At 46.6% G+C, this 23,669-nt stretch overlaps 1 protein-coding gene across 1 annotated transcript; it reads right to left on the reverse strand.

Annotated features, from left to right (window-relative positions):
• Positions 1-2,563: 2,563 nt before the first annotated feature.
• Positions 2,564-23,293, reverse strand: LOC149362175 (solute carrier family 35 member F6-like). The gene is made up of 7 exons (XM_089572937.1): positions 22,687-23,293; positions 22,412-22,481; positions 12,797-13,034; positions 9,329-9,502; positions 7,616-7,726; positions 5,988-6,146; positions 2,564-4,370 (listed from the first exon to the last, which is right to left on the reverse strand). Exons 1-7 carry the CDS (start codon positions 22,761-22,763, stop codon positions 4,033-4,035), a joined length of 1,167 nt encoding a protein of 388 aa, XP_089429063.1. The 5' UTR covers positions 22,764-23,293; the 3' UTR covers positions 2,564-4,032.
• Positions 23,294-23,669: the final 376 nt, after the last annotated feature.

The following is a 23,669-nucleotide window of genomic DNA, read 5'->3' on the forward strand; positions in this document are numbered from 1 at the left end:
CAATAAAATATCTGTACTTACCTGAACGTGTATTCAGGACATATCGGATAGAATAAGCAGTGAAAACTTCAGTATAAGTAATGTTTAATGAACGATTTCTTCAGCTGTAGTTGATACGAGCAGCATGTAGATAGTGCTGAGACGCTCATGCAAGTACGTTATCTTCCGAGGCGCTTAGGATTACACATTTTCACACAGTGGAAGGACAGATGACAGCTGCACAAGGCTTCTTTGCACTTTTATTATGTGATTGAAGATGGAAATTCCTGTCATTGTTATTTTTTGTTCTCTTTTAGAGATGTCTGTAGTGCAACACTCTGGAGGCCCCAACACCAGTGCTGCACAGAGCAGCAACGAGAATACGACTTCATGTTTCTGCCTGCTTTTTGCAGTGAAAGATTTTATAGCTTTAGTTTAGCCGTATAGCCGTGCATTCTAATGCGGAATCTACAGCATCAGCCATAGGACCTTAATTACTTAGTGAATTAATTTAACTTAATTCAATGGTCACTACTTGCCAACTGTGGCAAAATTGGTGTGCATTTCAATCGTGGGCGTGTTAGAATCGAGTAAATGCGGCAATTCGAACTACTGGCTCAGTCCCAGTTAACACCTTGTAAATGAATGGAGTCAGATCCTTGCTAATTCGGATAATATGGGTCTGGCACTGGTTAATTACAGGCTCCTGAAGGAGGCCTTTCCAGGTATGACTGGCGCGGCAAGAAATCGTGGCATAGCCCTACACAAGACCAAGAGTTCCGTTGGTTTCATGCTGCAGAGTTGCCCGTGCACCTCTGACGTGCGCGCGACGGTAGTCGTCACGATGAACGAATAGCGCTGCCTCTGAGAACAGTCCAATCGCTTAGTTTTGATTTTGCTTTCCCGAGCTTCGTGCTCGCCTGCACGGTGTTGGCTCGGTGCCGTTTTGGACACTGATGGGCCTGTCGCGATGTTTTCTTTCCCATTTTTCTTCCCTCTCACCGCTTCAACGTTGCTGTGCAGTTTCCATCGCTTCCCTCCGCATGGTTCCCCATATGGCCAAGATACTAGAACCGACCTCTAAATTTTACGATTTCCTGTGCAAAGTCTCACACACCACCTACTGTCTTTTGTAAGACATACTGCTCTGCACAGTACTTATCTAAAACCCTGAAATGAATTGTACAGGGTACAGTTGGCACTGTACCCTGAAAGTAAAGTATGCCACAAGAAAGAGGGTTGCATCTTACTGTAGACTACGAAACATGCAACCCTTTAAGGGGGGACGAGCGTCTTAAAACTAACTTTTTTTATTTATGGCTAGAATCTCGAACTTTAGCACACAGATAGGTTTTTCTCTTCAGATTCCAAATATGTAATCATAACTGAGCTAGCTAAAGGTCTTAAATCTTACAAAGTCTAGAATGTAATTAGGTAATTTCTTATGCAGCTTTAATAAACTTTCTCATTGCATTTTGCTGCTTTTAATTACATGAAATGATAGCCAGAGAGTTCCCATACCCAGTAACATTCTCAGTTTTTCTCTAAAGGCATGTCATCCTGATAAACTATGTCAAGAGTAAAAGGTTGCAGTATTTGACACTGAAGCTCGTTAAGCTAATTGTAAATTATTTATATGTGGCCTAAACAAAAAAATAAGAATGTCATTAGGTATGGGAATTCTCTGGCTATCTATTAATGTAATTCAAAGCAACAAAATGCAATGAGAAAGTTCATTAAAGCTGCATAAGAAATTACCTAATTACACTCTGGAATTTAAGAACTTTTGATCTAAGACCACCAGCTCAGTTATTACATTTGTGGAATCAGGAGAGAAACACATCTGTGTGCAAAATTTCAAGAGATTCTAGCCATAAATAAAAAGGTTAGTTTTAAGTCCCTTGTACCCCCTTTAACAGTAGGCTGTTTAAAGCCTTGTGGCAATAGGCAAGGCAACGTGGCCACATTGCAACTGACATCACTGCTACTCTCTCTACTCTCTTGCTCTATTTTCACTGGCTCGAACCCTCTGCATTTCAATGCAACCTCCAGAGAGAGAAGCACACACTTGTTGAATGACACTTGCTGCAGCAAGTAACTGTGCCTGGGTACTCTAACGAGAAAGCACTCGTGAACGAGCTTTCCCAGAACTTACAATGGCAGTCACAATAATGAATATGGAGCATGCTTCGCTGACATGACTCCTTACCCAGCAAAAATTACTATGTAGTACTTTATACATCGGACAATTATTGCAAATTGCTCAACCCTTCCGTTATGTATTTCAGCAAGCTTTTTAAATGCTGTTCTATTACTGTTGTATTTTGTTCATTGTTTTTCGTGAGCGATTTTTCCCACTTATGTAATGCCCACATGGGGCTTCGAGGCTAATAAACTGGAAAAAAAAAGCAGCTACTGTGCTTGAGTAAAAACCCAAGAAATTTATATTTTTTTCCAACTTTTCTGAAGTTCTAACATCAAAGTGTGCTCACTGTTATTTTGGCTGCACCTGTACAACTGTCAGATGGTACGCAGTCGTGCAACATATTTTCGCCGGGGACAACTAGTAAAAACGAGAGGTCAGTAAAGGTGGAGAGATATCTTTAATCAACAGCACTTATAAGAAACTAATTAAGTGGCAGTGAATCAGATTCCTTGGGAACTGGATAAAAAAAACCACCATGGACATATTAAAAATTTAGTGGCAACAACAATATTAATAACAAAGGAAATAAAACTTCTCAAGCCCAATGTAGCCATGACACCAATCGCACAACTCCAAACTCAAGAAGGCACTTGGTGATAAAAGCATGCGCGTGGCTACAAAGCAGAGTTGAAACTTCACCGACCACTACGAAGCACTGCCACTGTTTTCGGTGTGCATAATTTGGCTAAAAAATAGTACCACGCACCAACAAAATATGTACAGGGTGTAAAACCGTAAGACCGTAGCTGTCCAAAGTGACACTACAACTCACTGACATGCACTCTTGCAAAATAGTAAATCATTAATTTCTAATGTGTCATATCTTCGCAATAAGGACAAAGTTTCAAAAACAACTAGAGTTCAACTTATGTACAACTCTCGGGCAGATTCACAGGACAAATAGAACAGCGCACAACAGCTCAGCTCGGCGCCTGCTAATGCCTGGAATGCAACGAGCCAAGGCGGTGACCGGACTGAAAATGTGCACCGGAATGAGGAGTACAAAACGTACAAAAAGAGAAGAAGTACTTTTTGCTCAGTACAAGTGGTACCATAAGGCAGAGAGCCCCGGACCCACTGCAGATGGCTCGGAGACACAAGCTCCCACTTCCTTGCATTTGTACCTATATTGAGAGAGAATACCAGAGATTCTCCAATACAACATGGAACCGTAGCCACGGAGGGAGTTTCATTAATGTACAGGCACTGCAACAAAAACAACACCCATTCAGCATAATGTGTCATCGCAAGACACTGGCAGGCACATAACGCCAACACTGAGAACAGTCCACCTCCAAAACCTAAACACTAGCAGGCACTGGGTGAATCCACGAACACTCGCAGCATTCGTGCAGGAACTCTTCCACAGGCATCCTTGCAAAAGTGGGGAGGAACGCAGCAACGCACCGAGAATCAGGCAGGCACAACACTGTCTCACAGCACTGCGCTTGCACCCTCAGGTAACTACGAGCTTTGTGACAGTGACCAGCCAGAGGAAAAGTCAACAACAGTGACAAGCTCCGGGCCTCGGAAGTGTGTGGCTGCAAGTCGCTAATGCCTCGCAAATTACTCACAAAGTGAACAGCTGATGCCAGTCGACAGGCACCGGAATACAATTCCAGCCAATCTCTCCGTGTTCAAAAGCAGTCTTTGCAGCTCGGGCCAGCATTCGAACTTTCCGAATTTGAACAGTAAGTCTGCCTTTGAACAGCCACTGATCCAGTGTGCCTTCGAAAGGCACAGTGTTAATCTCCATACAAAAGTGCCACGGTTTCGTGCCTGGAGCACTAGCGAGGGTCCACTGCTGCGTCTCCCCGACTGACAGGTGCCACTACTTCGCGCGGTCCTCAGGGGCCCGGTGCATCCGCGGTAGAAGACTGATGCGAAGGTCCGCGCTCTTCCTGAACGAGCCCACTGAGGTCGTCCTGGGGCTGGCTCTCCTTGAGGCACCCCTTGCGCAGAAGGAAGGGCCGCAGGATGACGTCGTTGTAGAGGAACATGCCCAGGATGAGCACCACGAAGCCGACGATCTGGGTCCAGTTGAAGCTCTGCCAGCGGACGGACAGGGAGAAGAGCCAGATGACCAGCGTGCGCACGCTGTCCAGGACCATGCGCGTAGTGGCACTCAACTCCTTGGTCACGCTGATGCCGGCAAAGTTGAAGAAGGATATGCTCAGCACCGTGCCTGCGCACACAGAAACAACGCACATTAATACATGCACTGCTGCTGGCAGACACAAGAATGAGTCGGTCCGCAAGACATCACGATGATCCTTAGGCTGAAGCAACTGCTCTTGCAACAACTGCTGTTTATCACCAATACATTTTTCCAATTTGCCTCTCACCCCGTTCTGTATGGCCAAGGTGTGCAATCATATGGTTGGGGGACGAACAGTGCAAGAAGAGAAGAATGGGCTTGTCGAGAAAGAGACCATATGAGCAGCTTCAACGTCTCAACTTCCAGAGTATCGTTTGGTTTGGTGTATGGGGTTTAACGTCCCAAAGCGACTCACGCTATGAGAGGCACCGTAGTGAAGGGCTCCGGAAATATCGACCACCGGGGTTCTTTGACGCGCACTGACATCGCACAGTACACGAGCCTCTAGCATTTCGCCTCCACAGAAATTCAACCGCTGCGGCCGGGATCGAAGCCTCGTCTTTCGAGTCAGCAGCCGAGCACCATAACCACTGTGCCACCATGGTGGCTCCAGTGTATCATTACAAAAAAGAGTCAGCTAAGAGTACACAGCCAGTCCGAGAATTTTTTGACAGAAGCAGAAAAAAGAGCCTTTGAGAAAGTAGAACACCACGATGCAGCGAAGGCTCCCCTTTACTGAATGAGCACACACTCAATGCTTGCGTTGTTCAAAATGGGTGTCTGCAAGTGGAACACCAGCAAATTTCACATATGACACCTGTGCATGGTGTGTACGTGTACCCTATGCCAGCTCGTCACTTCCCACTCTCCTTTACACCTCATTTGTGCCCCTTCTTCATGGCAGGGTAGCCAAGTGGATTCAAGTTTGGTTAACCTCCCCGGCTTTTCTTCCACCGGTTCGTAACTATTTACAAGCAGCAGCTTACAACACAACAAAAACCTGGCTGATCAATAGTGAAACTAGTAAGCAAAGCAACAACTACCGGAGTTCCCAAACTTGGCCAGAACAATGCCAAAACGGGTGCTGCACTGCTTTCTCACTGGGGAAACCAAAGACCTAAATCACACATGCAATGCTAAATCAAGTTATTAGCTACAATGTGCTACGCCTGCAACAATCAATATCATTTTTTTCTCGTGCAGCAGCTGACTGGAACGGCCTTCCCGATAATATTGCTGCCATAACATGTTCATCATCATTTTCAAGCACTGTTGATTCCTGCATTTTGTAAACCCCACCCCTTATGTAACACCCTGGAAAAGGGTCTTTAAGGAAAATAAAGTGAAGTGAAGTGAAGTGAAGTGTCATTAACTTCAAAGGACCTCACCTGCACAAACACAACTGTGGAATACTGAACAGCCAAAGCAAAGCCTGAAACGTCCGATCACTGATTTCTCATGGCCCTTGTTATAAAACCACAAACACACCACTGACACAATGGTGCATTTACCACGGAATAACACAAGGGCCCCTCAGAGGGAAGAAAATGTTTGCACTAAGAACAAACTCGGATGCATGTACGAAACCCAGACAAAGAAATTGTAATTCCTGCACAAAACTGCATGCCCGTAAGTGGCAGCTATGACTGGCACAGAGCAATGGACCAGGAAGAAGAGCCCCAGGAGAGGAACCAGCGGACTCACCGATGACACCGGCGCAGACCTGCCAGCTGTTGCCGATCTGGATGAAGCCATCAATGGCGTCCTCCAGCTGGCCACCGGGGTTCTGGAAGATGGTGTTGCCGGCCGGGATGAAGTACATGGGCACCAGCAGAAGGCCCAGCACACAGAAGCCAAAGAAGCCTGCAAGGAGCGCCACAGAGAACGGGGTGTGTAAGCACCGTGTCCATAATACTATGCCTCGGCAAAAGGTAAACGAAACTGACACTATGAGGCTGCAAAACTGCACGAAAAAAGTTAGCCTTCACCTCTGGCTGGCATCACTAAGGTGGCCGTGAGAGAGAAGCAGAACAAGAGAATGCACGAAAGGCACACAGCTCCATGAATCAATGCACTGCGTACATGGGAGTTTTATAAGGTTTCCGAACTGTTTGCCTCACAAAAAGATTCAGCTGCACAAAGCTGGGAGCCCAGTGTATGCTGAAACCTTGATAACTCTATGTTGGAACTTAAAAACTATTGCGGGAGGCACTTAAAAACTCTCGTCCAAATACGAAATAATCAACTTGCACAGCAGTTCCTAAACAGTAGACCGTTTCAAGCCAGAAGGCCAAATCAAAAAATTTCTTTTGTGCATGAGGTTGTCCTCGCACTGCGCTAACTCTCACCTTTGTGAAAAGCTTTGTGGCAGCCAGCTTGCTCAGTTGCATTAGTGCTCCGGACCAGAGATGGCCCCAACGGAAAAAAATTAGGCGTGGTTTAGCTCTGGCTAAGCCTGGTCATTGCATTAGCTGCGACGCTTTTTGAGTCGTGCAGCGCGTTCTTCTGCTGTCTCTCGAGCGAGTTGCCTTTTTCTAGCTTGGTCCTGTCGCAGTTTCTTCTCTTTAGCGCTCCCCATAACGACAAGATTCCACCGAGGTGAAGCGCGCATATACTCCCCACGAAGCACCACCTCCTCACCCTCTACCTCGGTGGAGAGCACACATCTGGTGGGAGCGAGCGACTACCCGTGCGGCAGTGGCGCGGCGCCAACGACGGCGACGCCATCTTGCGGAGCTCAGCTGAAACGGTTGCTAGGCAATGGCTGTTCAAGGCCATTGGTGCCTACCGGCTACGCGACGAGGCGAAAACCTGGCGTAGTGTTGCTAAAGCAACAAAAGCGTTGTTCACAAGGGGGATGTTCCCACACTTTCAGACTGACTGGTGCCAACAGAAGCATGGGAATGCTTTTGCCCGTAACCGTGGAAACACCAGCAGCACCAAAAGCAGCATTCTACAATAATTCCTGAGCAGTGAACTTTTGTCGGGAAAAAGCTGCAACTCCTTACGAAAGGAACACAGCCAGGAAAGTGCTACTGCAGTCGCACTCTTTGCACACGCTCTCAACGAGTGTTTCTATTGCAGCTCAAAATAAATTGGTTTTCTGGGAAAGCAAATGGCGCGCAATATCTGTCTCATATATCTCAGTGGATACCTGAACAGTGCTGTAATGGAAGGGAGGAAGATGGGAGTGAAAGAAGAAAGAGGTGTAAGGGAAGGGATAAAGGTGGGAGTGAGAGAAGGAAGGAAGAAAGAGGTGCCGTAGTGGTCCACCTGGGGATCTTGCACTGACATCCTCGCAACACATCAGTAAAGGCACGGCTGGCACTTGCCTTCCCAGCCGACGGCCTGCAGTGGAGCCACCTTGTACTTGGTGACAAACTTCTCCTCGATGACCATCTGCGAAGCAGTGATCACCTGGGCCAGGACGATCAACAGGTCACCTGGGAAGATCAAGGCAGACCCCAGCAGCATTTTACAAGAGGCACAGTTGCAAATATCGGCTGAGTGATCTTTATTTACAGCAATGCTCAGAAAAAAAAAAAAAAGAAGACATGCACCGAAAATTTGGCGCCTGTATTCCTTAATACGGCAACTGACAATGACCTGTTGCCATCGTGCTGCTGGTTTCATGTATGTGCTTCAACTACTCTGGTGAAATGGCTTGCCTTTAAGTAGCTCACTCAGACACTCTGGTAAGCTCCTTTACCATCTATCACTATGCTGCTATGTAGCCCTGTGCAGTTGCATGTGTGCGGATGGCAAGAACTGTCTGTAAGGCACCCCACACCTAGCAGGATCGCTTAGCAGTGTATGCTAGCAGGTTGAATGCATGAAAAATGATGCTGTCTCATTTATATTGTCATACTTGTAAAAATGTGCATTAGACCAAAGGTAACCTCAGTCACTGCAGTTAGATTTTAAGCAAATAAATTTTAAACATACTGGTCATAGTTGTATTAAGCATGCTTAAAGTCAAGCAAAAATGACTAAAGTCGAACTACACCATTTAATTACATAAGGCACTGAAGAAAAAAAAAACCTAAATAGCATTTAGGTTGCCTGCTATGGTGTCTACAATGTCTAATGTTCTTGCTGTTTTCCCACCAAAACTTCAGTTGGAATTGGTTCCATTGCCATTACATGGTATGCATGAGTCATCACCTTCTAGAATGCTAGAGTACCTTCCACTGGATGATCATATCATCATCATCATCATCATCATCAGCCTGACTACACCCACTGCAGGGCAAAGGCATCTTCCATGTCTATCCAACTAATCCTGTCCTTTGCCAGTTGCGGCCCTACATCCCCGCAAACTTGTTAATCTCATCCGCCCACCTAACTTTCTACCACCCCCTGCTACGCTTGCCTTCTCTTGGAATACACTCCGTTACCCTTAAGGACCAGCGGTTACCTTGCCTTCGCATTACATGTCCTGACCAAGCCCACTTCTTCCTCTTTATTTCAACTAGAATATCATTAACCTGCGTTTGTTCTCTCACCCACTAATTCAACCCACTAATCCACCTTAACTCACCCACTAATTCACATTAATCCATCTTCTGGGGTAAGTCTACTTCCAAAACTTTTTGGGTCCTTTGGAAAATTTCGGAGATGCCCCAGCTTCGAAATTTGGTAATGCCCTATGACTGGTCCACTGGTGGTCACGTGCTGTTGACATCACAATCCTCTCAATGACATTCACAGATCCCTGGCGAGTCCTCATACCACTCTTAGCGCAGTGGTGCGACCGTTAAGTGATGCGCCATTGCACTGCAATGGCAGGTGCTGCCACCGGTGGTGCTTGTGATAACCAGGTATAAAAAAAAAAAAAAACCTAAACAGCAACCTGTCCACCTGCCATAGGTGGGCAGGTTGTGACAATGCCACAAGGTCACGTGGCTAGGGATTTTCTTCACATATTTTTCGCAGACTTTTCGCTCATGGCCAATGATGCTGACACAGGCATCGTTAAAAAGAATGAACAGACCAGGACGGAGCAGGCGTGCAGTAGGCAGCCATGCTTCCAGCCCGGCACCCACCAGTGATGATGCTGTTGGGCCCCTTGGTGGCATGGCTGTCGGGGAAGAGGATGTCCGACAGGCCGACCACCACCAGGCCGCACATGACGGTGAAGATGCCAAGCCACTCGTACGTCCGCAGGCGCCGGCCCAGGAAGGCCACCGACAGCAGCCCCGTGAAGATGATCACCGCACCTGTGCGTGAGGGGGGTGGGGGGAAGGCATTACTCGCGCTGCGAACTCAATCCATGAATAGCCACGAGCAATGTGCTAATCAAAGGCACCACTAGGGCTCTCATGCTTCCACGTTTGCCTCTAGTAACCACAAATCTTCAACAATGCATTCTTAAAATTAACCGGGACCTTTATTGTCATACGCTTTTAGTCACATGATGTGACCACAGCCATATGCTAAGCAAAGAATGCACGTGTGACATTAGGAAGAGAGCTGGCATAACCGAACATCACTGTCACCAATGCATTGCCAGTAAATGGAGTTGTGTACGAGTGCCATTTCCATGTGGCTCACAAAAGCATGGCAGGTGCCACAGCACAAAGGCCAAGGCACTGAAGTTAGCAACTCGTCAATTCCAAAGTTTTCTACATGAGCACAAGCAAGATGTTTTTGTACCTTATCTGTTTTTACCTAACGTATACCGCAGCGGTGCAATTAACGCCAGCACCTGCAAAGCTGGCCCTGCTTGCAGTTGGCAGCAACAACTTCACCTTGCAACTGAACAAGAAGCGCTGAATGTAGTAACTGAAATAAAACTAGGCTAATATTTCAGAGCCCTAGGAAGAGGCACGTTTGTGATCGGGTACCAAGGTACAGGAAGCAGTGAGGGAGTGCATCTATCCAGTCCAGGAAACGAATGAAGATTTTTACCATGAGAAATGCTACGACAAGAACAAGGTACAGGAATTGCTTGCAGCTCAAGTAATTAACAACAGCTGACCAGCATCCTCCAAAACGAAGCAGCATAACCAATGCATCTTGCCAAAACTTGCCCATCACTAACTAGCAGGCTAATGAAAAACACTTGAAAGGAGTGCACACCAACCAATGGAAGATATAAAGGCAACATTCCGGAACAGAAAAGAGTAACGTGCATTAGTGGACTCAACCAAACGTGGACAAAACACACTCGCTGACATCGGGTCTCGCAATGAGCCCTCTCCAGTTTACAAGTGTAATGCCAGGCAGGAAAGAATGCTCACGAAACGTGAAAAGTGGCAAGTTCGACCACAACACGAGCTAGACGTGCCCGAATCTGACATTTCCCGATTACGCCTAAATGTGACGCGTAACAAGCGTAGGCTGCTGAACAGCGTCTTGCCCATTGCACAGTGAGGTCCCAAAGTGCTTTCCGGAGGTTTGGAGCATGCTTGGCCGCCTGGTGTCAATTTCACTACACCATAAGCCCTGTGATGAAGAAGCGATAGACGCTACCATGCCTCACTGCAATCCACAACCAAGTGTGCAGACAATGCCAGTTTTTGTTTTGTTTTTTTAATTAAACGCATGCTTGCGTTACTAGACTAGTTTTTGTTTTACTAATTTACCTATGCTTGATAAGCAAAGTGCTCAGATACAAGAGAAGGACTGATAAAATGGTTTGGTTCGGTTTATGGGGTTTAACGTCCCAAAGTGACTCAGGCTATGAGAGACGCCGTACTGAAGGGCTCCGGAAATTTCGACCACCTGGGGTTCTCTAACGTGCACTGACATCGCACAGTACACGGGCCTCTAGAATTTCTCCTCCAAACAAATTCCGCCGCCGCGGCCGGGATCGAACCCGTGTCTTTCGTGTCAGCAGCTGAGCACCATAACCACTGAGCCACCGCGGCGGCGACTGATAAAATGAGTCTTTCACACGGCAAGTCTACATCATTGAAGGCTAGTCCCACTTTTACTAAGCAAGGCAAGTTCACTGGCTGAGACAATCTGTGAAGACTATGGTGAAGCATCACAGACATTCATTTATTGGCATCACAGATCCCTGCGTCTACTGTGATGAGTGCTTTATTCCCAATTGTAGAAAAAAAAACTTGGCGCAATGGAAGAACTGAAAGGCACTCAAGAGACTGTCCTGTCTCACAGTATCTAAGACAATGACCGCATTCCAGACATTGTGTCGATCACAACACCGTGCTTATCTTACGACTGTGGCCTCTACCTGATAAGAGCCATGGGAGTGACCTACTCAATCTGCCAGCCTGCATAGCATGCGCCGACAGCACTACCGAAGACATTACCGCAGCAGCATTGCTGATAGGGGCCCATTCTACGGCTCAAACAAAGCCGGGTGAAAACGAGCTTGCCCTAGAATGCTTGCCAGGGTGGAAGAAACCGCCCGAGCCCTGCTTTCTCCCAGCTCTGTCACTTTTACCCATTTTGCCTCTGTGTCAGTGTGTCAGGTCACTTTACTTTTGCCTGTATTCTGTGCGGTAAAAAGATAACAAAACTACTATCTATCCTCTATCTCTATCCTCTAAATGCACAAGCAGGCAATGCTACAGCAGCGCATTGCAGTCTGGTCGGATGCGACATGAGAAGGCACTGAAGCTCTGGCCACACTGAGGACTGCCGAACAGAATTCCTCTGTGACAAAAAGTAGACCGTCGTAAAAGATTTTCTTGCTACCAAAACAAGAAGTTAAGTGCGAGACAAAATTATGAGCTCAAGAATTGCAATGCATCCAGCTTGTTTGATCAGTCAAGCTTTAAAAATTGATTTTGTTCATTGTGGTCCAATACAGGATGTTGTGGACAGTGGCCAGTATTACCAACTGTTGTTTTCTCAAGTTGTATCCTACTACAGCTTTTAAACTAACCTTCCACAAACATGAAACGTTTTTTTTTTCAGAAAATTAAATGAATTAGGTTTGTGCATATGTCCTGTTCAAAAAATCAAAAAGGTAGCATGGAGGTGGCCAATCGTGGCATGGGTCTGAAATTCCTATGGAGTTGAACTGAAGCCTTCAACAATGATATAACTGCATTGCACCATGTTCGTGATCAATTTCGACTGCTTAGCACAAAGACACTCTTGTATTTCACCACAGCTAGGACTGAACCCACAACCTCCTCTGTAATATGCAGCCACTGAAGCACCGGGATTTCTAAAGAAAAGGCAACACTAATTCCTTTTCTGTCTTCGGTGAGCAGCTCTGTTCGAAAAACACCTGCAAGTGCTAACCAGCAAATGTGCTACACTAAGCCATAAATAATTTATACAGGCAAAATGGAGCGACGACTACAGCCATACTGCTGAGCTCGAAAGGAAAGGCATTAAACGGGCACCCTTCAAATTAAGCTGAAAGGACGGGACGGAGCCAAGACGTTCATTGGAGCTCAATGCTCAGAGAAAAACTGTCCATCCACATTCAAGAGCACAATGGCCATGAAAACTATGACGACTACCATTTGACGCTCACTCAGCCGCTCCCTCAGTGGCTGAAAAGTGGAAACGAAGCGTGGGCGACTCACCTCGCAGCATCTGGAAGCTGGAGGCGTAGGTGAGGTTGAGCCCGACGTACATGATGGAGGTGCCGACCAGGTCGCACATGGCAGGGGGCAGGAAGATCAAGGGGTTGAAGTCTCGGCTGCCGCTGACACTGGGTGGCAGCTCCACCGGCTCTCCTGCCTTGGCCTTGCGTGAGTAGTACCAGAAGACCAGCCGGAAGGCCAGCAGGCACGACAGCTCACCCAGGAACATGCCCACCGCCTGTGAATGCCACAGGGCATCATCAGTGCTGTGTGGCTGCTCTTCATAGCAGCAAAAAAACTAACAATGCCACGCCCATATCCTTTGCAGACAAAGCACAAAGTGGAGAAAAACTGAACCTAGCAGCCCTGAGAACATCTGATGGTGAAAGCCCACCCTACTTCCACCCAAATATCAATGCTTCAGCTGCTAGACCCACCCCAGCAGTTTCAGAAGCATCAGTTTGACAGAAGCATAGGCTGTGATGCTCCTAAAATTGTTCACATTAACCCCTTCACCGTTTTCTTATGTCAACGAATTTCTTAACAAAACTGCTTATTTTTTTTATTCCTGATTTCAATTAATATTGCAATGAAAACCATGCATTCGATCTTTAAAAAAAATATCTGAAGCAAACATGAAGTCAAATTAGCATATTGAAGTTTATTATTCCTCGCAATACAGAAAACCAACTTCCTGCAGGTAATAAGCGATAAATATATTCAAGCAAGTCATCAGGTGAGCTTATAGTGGTCTAACCGGGAGCTGCGAAAAAAAGGAAACCGAGGGGGTCGCGTAGGGATGTTGCTGACGTCGATCTACATCCACTGTCGTGCGCTCGCGATGTTGCATCAGAGCTGTCCTCTTCTTCATCGGAAGAGCTGATCAGCACAGCGTCATCACTATCGTCCTCGCTCCCTGAAACAATGTACACTTCGGTGTCTGAATCACCATCGTTTGAAGAAGGTGACGAGGAAGAAAAGCGTCTTTTCCGAGAAGACGGCTCAACAAAACACGCATCGCCTCCGCCGGACGCCATTTTTAAAACCCAGGTTGCCATACGAAAAAAATGTTTATGCGGTAGAAGAAAACTAAATTATCAGGTCAGTGCTGCCATCTGCCGACTAAAATGCCATCTAAGCCCCACACGAGCGCTGCTCGTCCGAAACGCTGAAAGGAAGAACCTATTCGGCGAGGACGAGCTACAGTCGTCCAAAACGGTTTGGGGACGGCTTGGCAAAGACGAGCGCAGCTCGTCCGAAACGGTTAAGGGGTTATTGCACCTAAAGTTATACGGGCTCTGGATTTGTTTTGTCAACTGCCCATAAACTGAAACACCAACTGCAGATGCTGAAGCACCTGCATTCTAATATGTGGTGCCATTTTTTTCTTTTTCTTCACCTGTGTTCCAAAATGCTGAAGCATACATGGTGCATACATGTACCGTATTTTCCGGTGTACAAGACGCACCCTTGTATAAGACGCACCCGCCATATATGCAGGCTGTCATTGAAAAAAGTGGTATACAAGACACACCCGTGTATAAGACTCACCCCAATTTACCCAGTTAGGCTAGTGAGGCTTAATTAAGCATGCTTACGCAACCTTGCAAAATGCACCGTACGTGGGCGAAGTTCTTAAGCAACGCTAAGTGATCGAAAAAGGCAACACTCACGCCATACCCGCCCACATTTTAGCATAAAAGAAAAAAAAAGCGAAAGAACTCTATCTCCAGAATTTATTTTTACATAAAACCTTCAAAGTCTTCATCTTTGGATGCGCTATCGAAAAGGCAACGCGGCTGAAGCATTCTTTTGCACTACGTACTTGCAAAGGGTGACTAAAAAAAAACATCGGCTTCTCTTGGCTTGTCTTGACAATGGCGAGAACCGCGACTGTCGCCATCTTTTGAAATTTCATGTTACCTTTGCTTGGGCTCTCCTAAACGGCCGCGTGTTTAAGATCCCGGAAGTGGTCAACCCCGCCGTTTCATGGTAAAGTTCACCTAAAAAAGTTGCGCACAGCGGTCCCCGTATTGAAGTATTAACCACGTTACAACCGCGTTATTGGTAGTAATATTTTTTCGGTGAAAAAAGCTTGAACATGAACCTGAGTAATTTCTGAACTCGCAAAAAAAAAACGAAAAAATCGCATATAAGACGCACCCTTGTATAGGATGCACCAGCAAGGTTTTTGAAAAAAAACCCGCGTCTTATACACCGGAAAATACGGTATGTATGGGTATAACTGAAATCTTATTTTCTTCATGTCTTTCTCATACTACCGTTGATGCCACTATGCGAATAGGAAGTCTGGAACTCTTGAAACTGTTTGTGCAGCTTTTTCTGGCATTTTCCTCACGACGACTGGTTTCCTAGAACACAAAAGTCTGCACCTTTGAAGAACTTTCGGTTCAGGGCATTGCCAAATCCCATGAAGTAAAAACCGAGTGGCATTGCATGAAGAGTTCGGTTCGCCACTATCCCGAACAGATGCTTATTGTAGCTGGCTTCAAGTCCTTCCTATCTCCACTTGCTCAGAAGTACGCAATACTGCACTGTAGATAGACACACCTGTCATCAAGCATCACAGTTCTAAACACCCATTGCTCCGAAAACCAAACCTTTCATCCCTTTCTGATGCGAAGCAGTGACAACTGCCAATGGATACAACGACACAAAACTGGAGGAGGTCTCTGCACCATCGCCGCAGAAATGCTGCTTAATTACCCCATTTATAAATTGGGTTTACTGCTGCTGCTTGCCACACGCAACATACAAACAGCACTGAATGCAGGATAATATAAGGATAATGCAATATAAGGATAATGAAATAGAATAATATAAGGACCAAATGCAAGCTAGAGGCCAAATAATGGAGCAATAAGAGTGTCCAGCGCCGAGGTCAGGTAAACATTTTGCGCTGTGCACCTCAAAAACCTAAGACTGCTCGCATATTTGAACGCCGACGTGTTGCTTATTCAGAAATTCCAGATGTTGACGTAAATGTAGCAAGCAACAGGGGCTTGATATCATAAACAACATGTTCTATTCTGCATACGATACTTTCTGGCGCTCCTTTCTCCTGTATAAAAGGCAAACAAAGTGTGGCAACATTGGACATGTACAGTCTTTGTCAAAAGTAACCAGGCTGCATGGTTTGCTTCTAGCTTGTATAGTGGAGCCCTTGTCGCTTTGTTAAAGATCGAAAAGTGTTGGAAGGTACGAAGACTCCCAGTCCTTACCTTAACGACTATTTCAGCTTCGGGGAAGCTGTAATGGCTGCACTCTGCGAGCTAGAAGCAAACCATGCAGCCTGGTTACTTTTGACAAAGACTGTACACACTTGTTACAAGTGCAATTGCAACTCAAACAACCGAACACGGTGTGGTATGGGAGGCGTAACATCCAGAAGTTGCATATAGCTACGAAATATGCCATAGTGAAAGGTTTGGATTAATTTTGACCACCTAAACACGCACTGACATCATACAAAGCATGGGCATTGTTGCATATCACCTTCATCAAAATGTGGCTGCCACGGCTGAGATTCGATCCCATGTGCTTGGCCACAGCATGCGAACACTACAGCCACTAATCCATCAGAGCCACTAATCTACCACTAATCCAACAGGTAAACTGAACAGACAGAGAAATTCTAAATGGGTGCAATCAATATTGGGCAACTCTGAAGGTGTTCACCATGTTGCACAGCACCAGAGTTTGGGACAAGTTCGGAGAATCTTATCACGCTAAAAATAACATGAAAGAAGCCAACAGCCACAGAAACCAAGGGGCACAGGGGATTTTTAATTTATTTATTTTGTGGTGTTGATCAATTTAGAATATTACTGAACATGTTATTGCTTAAAGCTAATTGATTAGAAAAGCAGAAGAAAAAACAACCACTGCCGCCAGTGGGATCCGAACCCACGACCTCCAAATTACCAGTGACCAGAGGAAAAGAAAATTCTGACACTTGTGTTTGCACATTCTTCTCTCTTTCTCCCTATGGCCTCATTATTCTTAACCTGAAGGCATTACTATAATTACCAGCTTAAGACTTTGGCACTTGTTTTTCTCAGACATCCTGCTTTGCTTAGAAGAGCGGAAAGACGGGCAAGTTGGTTGAAATGCATAGCTGAAAAAAGCGCGAAAAGGAACACACAGTCGAAAAGAAAGAATTACAAGGAAAGGCGCTGCTCACGTTTATCTTTTAATGCACAGCCTTTTGCAATGTTGCAGTACAGACGCGGTAAGCTCAAAGTTCCCTGCATCAGAGGCAAACCTGTCAGTAGAACAGTGTTTGTCTTATCCCCTTCTGTATGTGCGCTGCAGCATTATGGAGAGATAAACGCAAGAAAGAGTAAAGTGCGCTTTGTAAGCAATGCTGATAAAAAGTGCAGGCTTGAATGCAACAGTGAACACAGTGTTGCTCTGCTAAAACAAGTAGTTTCTTTGCTATGTAAGCAACAAAGTTGCTTGAGTCATGGGTGGGGTATTGTATTTGGTTTATGGGGGTTTAACATCCCAAAGCGACTCAGGCTATGTATGAAGGATAGCGTAATAAAGGGGTTTGAAAATTTAGACCACCTGGGGTTCTTTAACGTGCACCGATATCGCACAGCACATGGGACTCTAGCATTTCGCCTCCAGATGGTGACGAGGTGGAGCTTCCCGGTCTGCAAAGGCTTGTGTAAGTTAACGGAGCAATGCTTTAGAATGCAGAACTGTCATAATACTACAGCACCACCATCTCACTATGACCCTGACTTTTGTACTTCGTAAATTTTGCCCTTTGACTGAGTGCAACTCCAACTGCCAACTAGCTACAGTGTGCATTTCAGGGATAGTGACCTTTTCCAGTCAGAACCAAACTTAAAAAACTGCTCTGTGCCCTTCTTGTCATCAGCCTTTTTCAGAATGAACTCAAAAAGTCCAACGGCAACTTGTAGTGGACTGTCTCACTATACACCCAGTTGACGAAATGTTTAGGGGAATCCCCCAAGGTGGAGTAGATTTGTAATAAGGGAGCAATTACTCATTGACGTCCACCCGAGCGCAGCCATACGGCTACAAAGGAAAGCTATACAGCTTTCTCAGAAACTTCGTAGTTAAAGAAAAAATTCGTCCTGTTCCGGGGATCGAACCCGGGACCACCGCTTCACCGGAGCAGTCGCTCTACCAATTGAGCTAACCGGGACGGCAAGCTTATGGTAGGGCGAGAGCGAATTGATCAATTCCCCTAAACATTTCGTCAACACTGTTCCCACTTTGAGTTATTGATCAATTCGCTCTCGCCCTACCATAAGCTTGCTGTCCCGGTTAGCTCAATTGGTAGAGCGACTGCTCCGGTGAAGCGGTGGTCCCGGGTTCGATCCCTGTACCAGGACGAATTTTTTCTTTAACTATGAAGTTTCTGAGAAAGCTGTATAGCTTTCCTTTGTAGCCGTATGGCTGCGCTCGGGTGGACGTCAATAAGTAATTACTCGCTTATTATACACCCAGTTATTTTAATTTCTGCATATTTTTCAGGGACTGTGTGCATACAGGTTCTTTTTTCTTTTTGCATGCTTGTTAGACAGGAAGGGACAGAAGCCCAAACCCGAGAGTTCCTCAGCATCTTCTGAGAGCCGCTTTGGTTCCCAGAGGTTAAGGCTATCCAGAAGCATCTGCCCTGGATGTGGGAGAAGGAGGTTATCAGCTTCCAAGTGATGATGCCGGGCACTCACCAGATTTTTAATGGGCGCAAGCATCCCTCCTGGCCTGATACTCAGCTCCCTCTCGAGTGAGTTGCTTGAAGAATAAGCGCCAAACCCCAGCTTGAGCAGGCCAAATGCGTTTGCCATGCCGCTGTTTGCCCAAGCTGCCCTTGCGCCATTAAAAATTGTGAGGAGGACACTTTTTGCAACTAAAGTGGTGAGAGGACACTATGCCGTGACGACTTCCGGTGATTGTGACGTCGCACCGTTCCCGTGGCTATATCGATACCCAAGTTGTACATCTTTCGGTGATCTTAAGAGTTAATTACGCTTAATTACACATTTTCCCATCTAATTTGACACAAATCCGACGTTTTTCAGACCATTCTGTGACGATTTTCACTATGCCGTGACGAATTCCGGTGGATGTGACGTCGCACCGTTCCCGTGGCTATATCAACGTCCGCGCTTTTCCACGCAATTTCGACATTTTTGCCTACGATTAACTAATTAATATAGAGTCAAATTTGCCTTCCAGGTTCATTTTTCCCTCCTCTATGTGAAGCAATCATCGGTTTTCTTCTATCTCTTTCAGTTCCCAAGTTCAATGCGTGGGACATGCTTTGTTAACGGACGACAGTATGAGCCATTAAAGGCTTTCACCTTAAAATCCAATTGTCATCATGGGTTGGATATCATAATAAGAGCAACAGTAGATGCAAACTCCGCATGAACATCCCAATAAAGTTTCTCTCTCTCAGATCATCTGAGAGGCCAAGTACCACGACAGTGCCTCACGATTAAACAATCATTCCTCTTAGTCGTCACAGCCAGAAAGAATGAGTAATACAGCAGTAACGTCCCATGACCTAACTTACTGGCAGTCTGGAAATCAAGCACCTATTGTGCACGCAAGGATACAGTGCTCGCAGAGTGGCCACAGGAGGAGAACAAAAGGGCTTATCACACTCCAACCGGCTGCGCTGACAGATGCACCAGCGCAGATACGAAGAAACGAACATTGCTCGCCGATTACGGTCAGAAGGCCTACAAATAATTGTCAAAGAAAAATACGGCTTCCTGTTGAGACAGACCTGGGCCCGTATTCTGGAAGTGTTCACCAAGAGGACGCGCCTGCTTTGATCTGCGCTAAGGGCTGGAGCCTCATATGCAAACAAGCCAGCTGTGTGAAGACAGTTGACTGATCTTTACTGTGACATCATCGCAGCTGAAACTCCCGACTGTTGAAGAACTTGTGCTGTGTTTTGTTTGCAATTTATATTAAAGCATTCGAAAGCAAGCACAGGCAGCCGAGTGATTTAAATGCGGTCGGAGCTTCTAGACAACTAATGTGATCTGAAATGGTGAGTGCAGTTTTTTCCGCTTTCTCAAGCAACAGTGTGGCCGAACAGGAGAAGCTGCACTCACTCGGACGTGTCCATTTAGCGGACATTTTAAGAATACAGATATATGCCTAAACAGGAAGCTTCCTTTTTGGTGCCTATATGCTCTGCAAAACCTGTGACATTCGACAGAATAGAGCACCGAATAGTACATGGAGGAACAGAGGGAACTTGAATGGCGATACAAACAAGACTCTGAAGATGGTCTTCCGCTTGGAGGCATCTACACAAACAAGGCTTGGCAGATTGTTTTTTCTGACACCACTGCCTGCTTCTGATCAAGCATCAACCTCAAGGTACCTTTGAAGTCAGGTGTTAGCTCAATTACAGAGCAGTACACGATGGACACCTTGGAGAAAATCGCTCAACACCTTTTAGCTGCACAGAGTCACTGGTGCAAACTGGCTGCTCTTCGAAGCTGGTCACAAAATGAAAATTTATTAAAAATGATCTGAAGACACCTTGGCAATGAGATACTGAAGACTGGACTTTGCTATGAAGCTGTTTATATTTCGGCCTCCTCAGCATTAAGGAAGACCTTGCTGTCTATGGTAGACAAAGTGGCTCTATACAAGCAGTGTAAGGTGGGGCTTCTCACCCCATTTCGTGGGTTACTCATACCATCGTTCCTACTTGTAGCCCTATGACCTGGAACAGAGCTATTACTTCATCTAATGGATCCTCTTGTTCCCCATTTCTCAACCACAGCCACAGGCCTTCCTCTGCCTTAATAAAAGTTTACTCATTCATTCGTTTCCTGCTTCGGGGCAAAATTCACGGCCAAACTTCAAGAAAACACAACCAATGAGAACAGAACTTGGCGTGCTGCTATTAAAGGTTCAAGCAAGTCCGGACACTCCCACGTGAACGTCGTCACGAGGTGCACCTTAGCCATGCTTTGACATAACTTGCATCACTAATCCCAGATGAGGGCCCTCTAATGGCTGGCTTAAGTATTCTGGCAGAGGTGGCTGCAATCAAGATTTACGACCCTGTGTTGTGCTTCCCCTTGTGTGCCTCCAGCTGCTATAGAGGCATCATTCAGGAAGTCTGTCTGTGCACCTGTGATTGACTCTGTAGAAAGCACAGCCTTTCCCAAAACACTTACGACCCATCCATGAGCGTCAAACACTGCTGGGTGGAACTAATTAGAAAGTACGAAATTAACATTCCTGCTCGCATTCCTAGGAGATACTTGCTAGAGCCGCACACCGAACAAAAAAAGGCAAGAGTGCAGAACCTTGTTCAAAACGCTGTGCCCAAGCATTTCCAGGCAAGGGCATTTGAAAGCAGCGGGTTTATTACATAGTACAGAGTTTATCACACCTGTCTAGAGTGCTCCAGCGGTGCCGTCCGGTGGAAATAAAGCAAAATTCTAAAGAAGGCATTGCCTTTCGCTGATAATACTTGCACTGGGGAGAAGCCTAATAGACATGTGCACCACACAGGCACCAGCGCCTTACCCCCGGCAAAGCAGCTGCGATAAGATTTAATTTGCTCCCCAGCACACCGGTCGAGCGCTCTAGACAAGTGTGATTGACCCTGTACTCTTATTACAGATCAGAGAAAATAACACATGCCATCATTTCCGAAGGAATCGAACCAGCAGGCATGTTAATCCCAAATTCTGGCCAACTGTACGACACTGTCATGACTAGAGTGAATTCACATAATTATCCAACACACACACACACACCCTGCTCCGCGAGTTAATAGGGCGCAGAAGAATTGCAGCTGTTCTAATTCAAGCTGGAAACGGTAACTAACGCTCAAGGGCAGCTTTTCAGTACTCGAAAATTTTGCTAAGCAGCTGTGATTCACAACCTAAACAAAAGCTCGCACAGAAAGCGCGATATATATGCCACAAGCTAACGTCCCCACTAGTGCTTTCATAACGCTCGCCACTTGGTACTGGATATTCTCTTAACTGGTCTTCGTTAGGCAAGAAACGTTCAGGAAACTGAAGAAATGCGCGACTTATTTTGACGCACTGAGGCCAGCCCGGCCTACCGGCAGTTTCCGAGATATGGCCTTCTTAATTACGTCTCGGAAGGTAGCACTCATTAAGCGCGCACGCCCCCGCGACAGCGCGTGCTTTAAACTGTACGAGTACCAACTACGAATGGTGATTCACACGCGTTTGTGCTCTAACGCGCCGAAAGTTGCGCACGGTTGAAAGCAGCCCCAAAGCACGCGGAAACAAGACGGTCCATCATTCATAGAGTTGTGTCACGAACGCACGTGACGATTTCTCGCGTTGAGTCACCGCGCCGCCGGGGCTGAGCCATCGGCCGAACATGTGTCTTGAGTTTGAGGTCGGTGCGAATGCTCTCACGAAAGTTTAGCCAATAAAGCAGAAAAAGCGACGCGTAGTGACCGCTCCAGAGGAGAATTAAGCAACGCCAACGAGGAATTTGCCCGCTTTTGTAGTCCAATGTCCAAGCCAGCGCGACTGATCAAGTGTCACAGCAGCACATCACGAGGACGCGCTTTTCACAAGCAAAACAACTTACCTGCAGGAATGGATGGTCGAAAAGCCTCAGCTTGCCGTCCCGACCGATCGAATAGGAGTTGTCCGCCCATCTGAAATCAAATGCGAACGAAATTAGGTTTCCTGAACCCTGGAGTTTAGTGTTTCACGCTACGCGTGTAAAATCGCAAACACACTCAGAAGCCACCCATGCGCTGACAGGTTTTAATGAAAACGATACTTTGACGATAAACATTGTTTCGGGAAGCCCACCGTACGCTGGCTGAGAAACGAAAGTTGGTGTCAGCTCAGACTTACTTTGTTGCCAGCGTGTTGATGGAGCCCGTGAATACGAGCATGAGTGCGAGGAACACTTGGTACTTGGTCCAGGCCATTGTTGAGGAGTACTAGCAGCGATGCGACGCAGCTGGAACCGACTTGCGCGACGCGCCGCAGGCCGTGGTCGGAAGGTGCTATCCGTCAGCGGCGAAAGGGAATGCGGCGTGCTTGGTCGGCAGCAGATCTGACAAGGCGTCGGAATACGCCCCCCGTCACGAGGCCGCGGCCCTATCAGCCACTCAACTTGCCGATTGCGAACTTTATCGCCCGAAGAAAGGGCCGCGCGAAATCGCTACGAGAAGATTATCGACACTGTCTGTCACTGAGGCGCTGCGGCACACAGCTGACTCGACGGCGCGGGTTGACTCGCGACTAACACGAGCCACTGCCAATGGCGCAGGCGAGGCAGTGTACTGCTGACACGGGGCAATGCAACGTTCAATCCAACGACGCAACGACGTTGGCTCAACAGGCGGAGGAAAAGGGAGCCCTCGGCTAGCCTCTGTACCTCGGCGATCCCCCTGCAGCACAGCAGCGCAGGCCGACGTTGCCGAAGCGCGCACAGCAGCCTTGCACCCGCGCGAGCCGCGTCATCTCATGCGCAGAAATCAACACGCACGCACAAAAGTGTATTTGTTATACGACAGGTGACGCTTGCGTAGGCTTTCTGCGCTACTGGCGCGAGTTTCAAATGTTTTGCTCCTGTATCGCTGGCAATCTTCATCTCACCATGTCCACAGTAGTCAACAAATTCAATACATTTTTTTTTCCTGTAAGATCTCAGCCTTAACAGCAGCTGCAACGAAACGAACTGGAGCTCAAGAAAATTGAAAAAAAAAGAAAGAAAAGCGCATAAGGCTCTTTGGTTTTGTGTGACCTAATTGTGTGCACATGTAGATTTTGGATGCGCGCAATGAATGCGCATTATGTATAACTCAGACTCCCAGTTGTGGTTACGTGAT

The sequence above is a fragment of the Amblyomma mixtum genome, chromosome 2 (assembly GCF_055824585.1).
Source record: "Amblyomma mixtum isolate Tamu chromosome 2, ASM5582458v1, whole genome shotgun sequence".
Taxonomy (NCBI): Eukaryota; Metazoa; Arthropoda; class Arachnida; order Ixodida; family Ixodidae; genus Amblyomma; species Amblyomma mixtum.

Excerpts from the sequence above, each read along its gene's own strand:
- LOC149362175 (XM_089572937.1), bottom strand. The coding sequence starts at position 22,763 with ATGGCCTGGACCAAGTACCAAGTGTTCCTCGCACTCATGCTCGTATTC. Across the intron at positions 9,503-12,796 it reads CAGCTTCCAGATGCTGCGAG|GTGCGGTGATCATCTTCACG; the intron begins GTGAGTCGCCCA and ends CCTCACGCACAG. Across the intron at positions 4,371-5,987 it reads GGTCTGCGCCGGTGTCATCG|GCACGGTGCTGAGCATATCC; the intron begins GTGAGTCCGCTG and ends CTGTGTGCGCAG.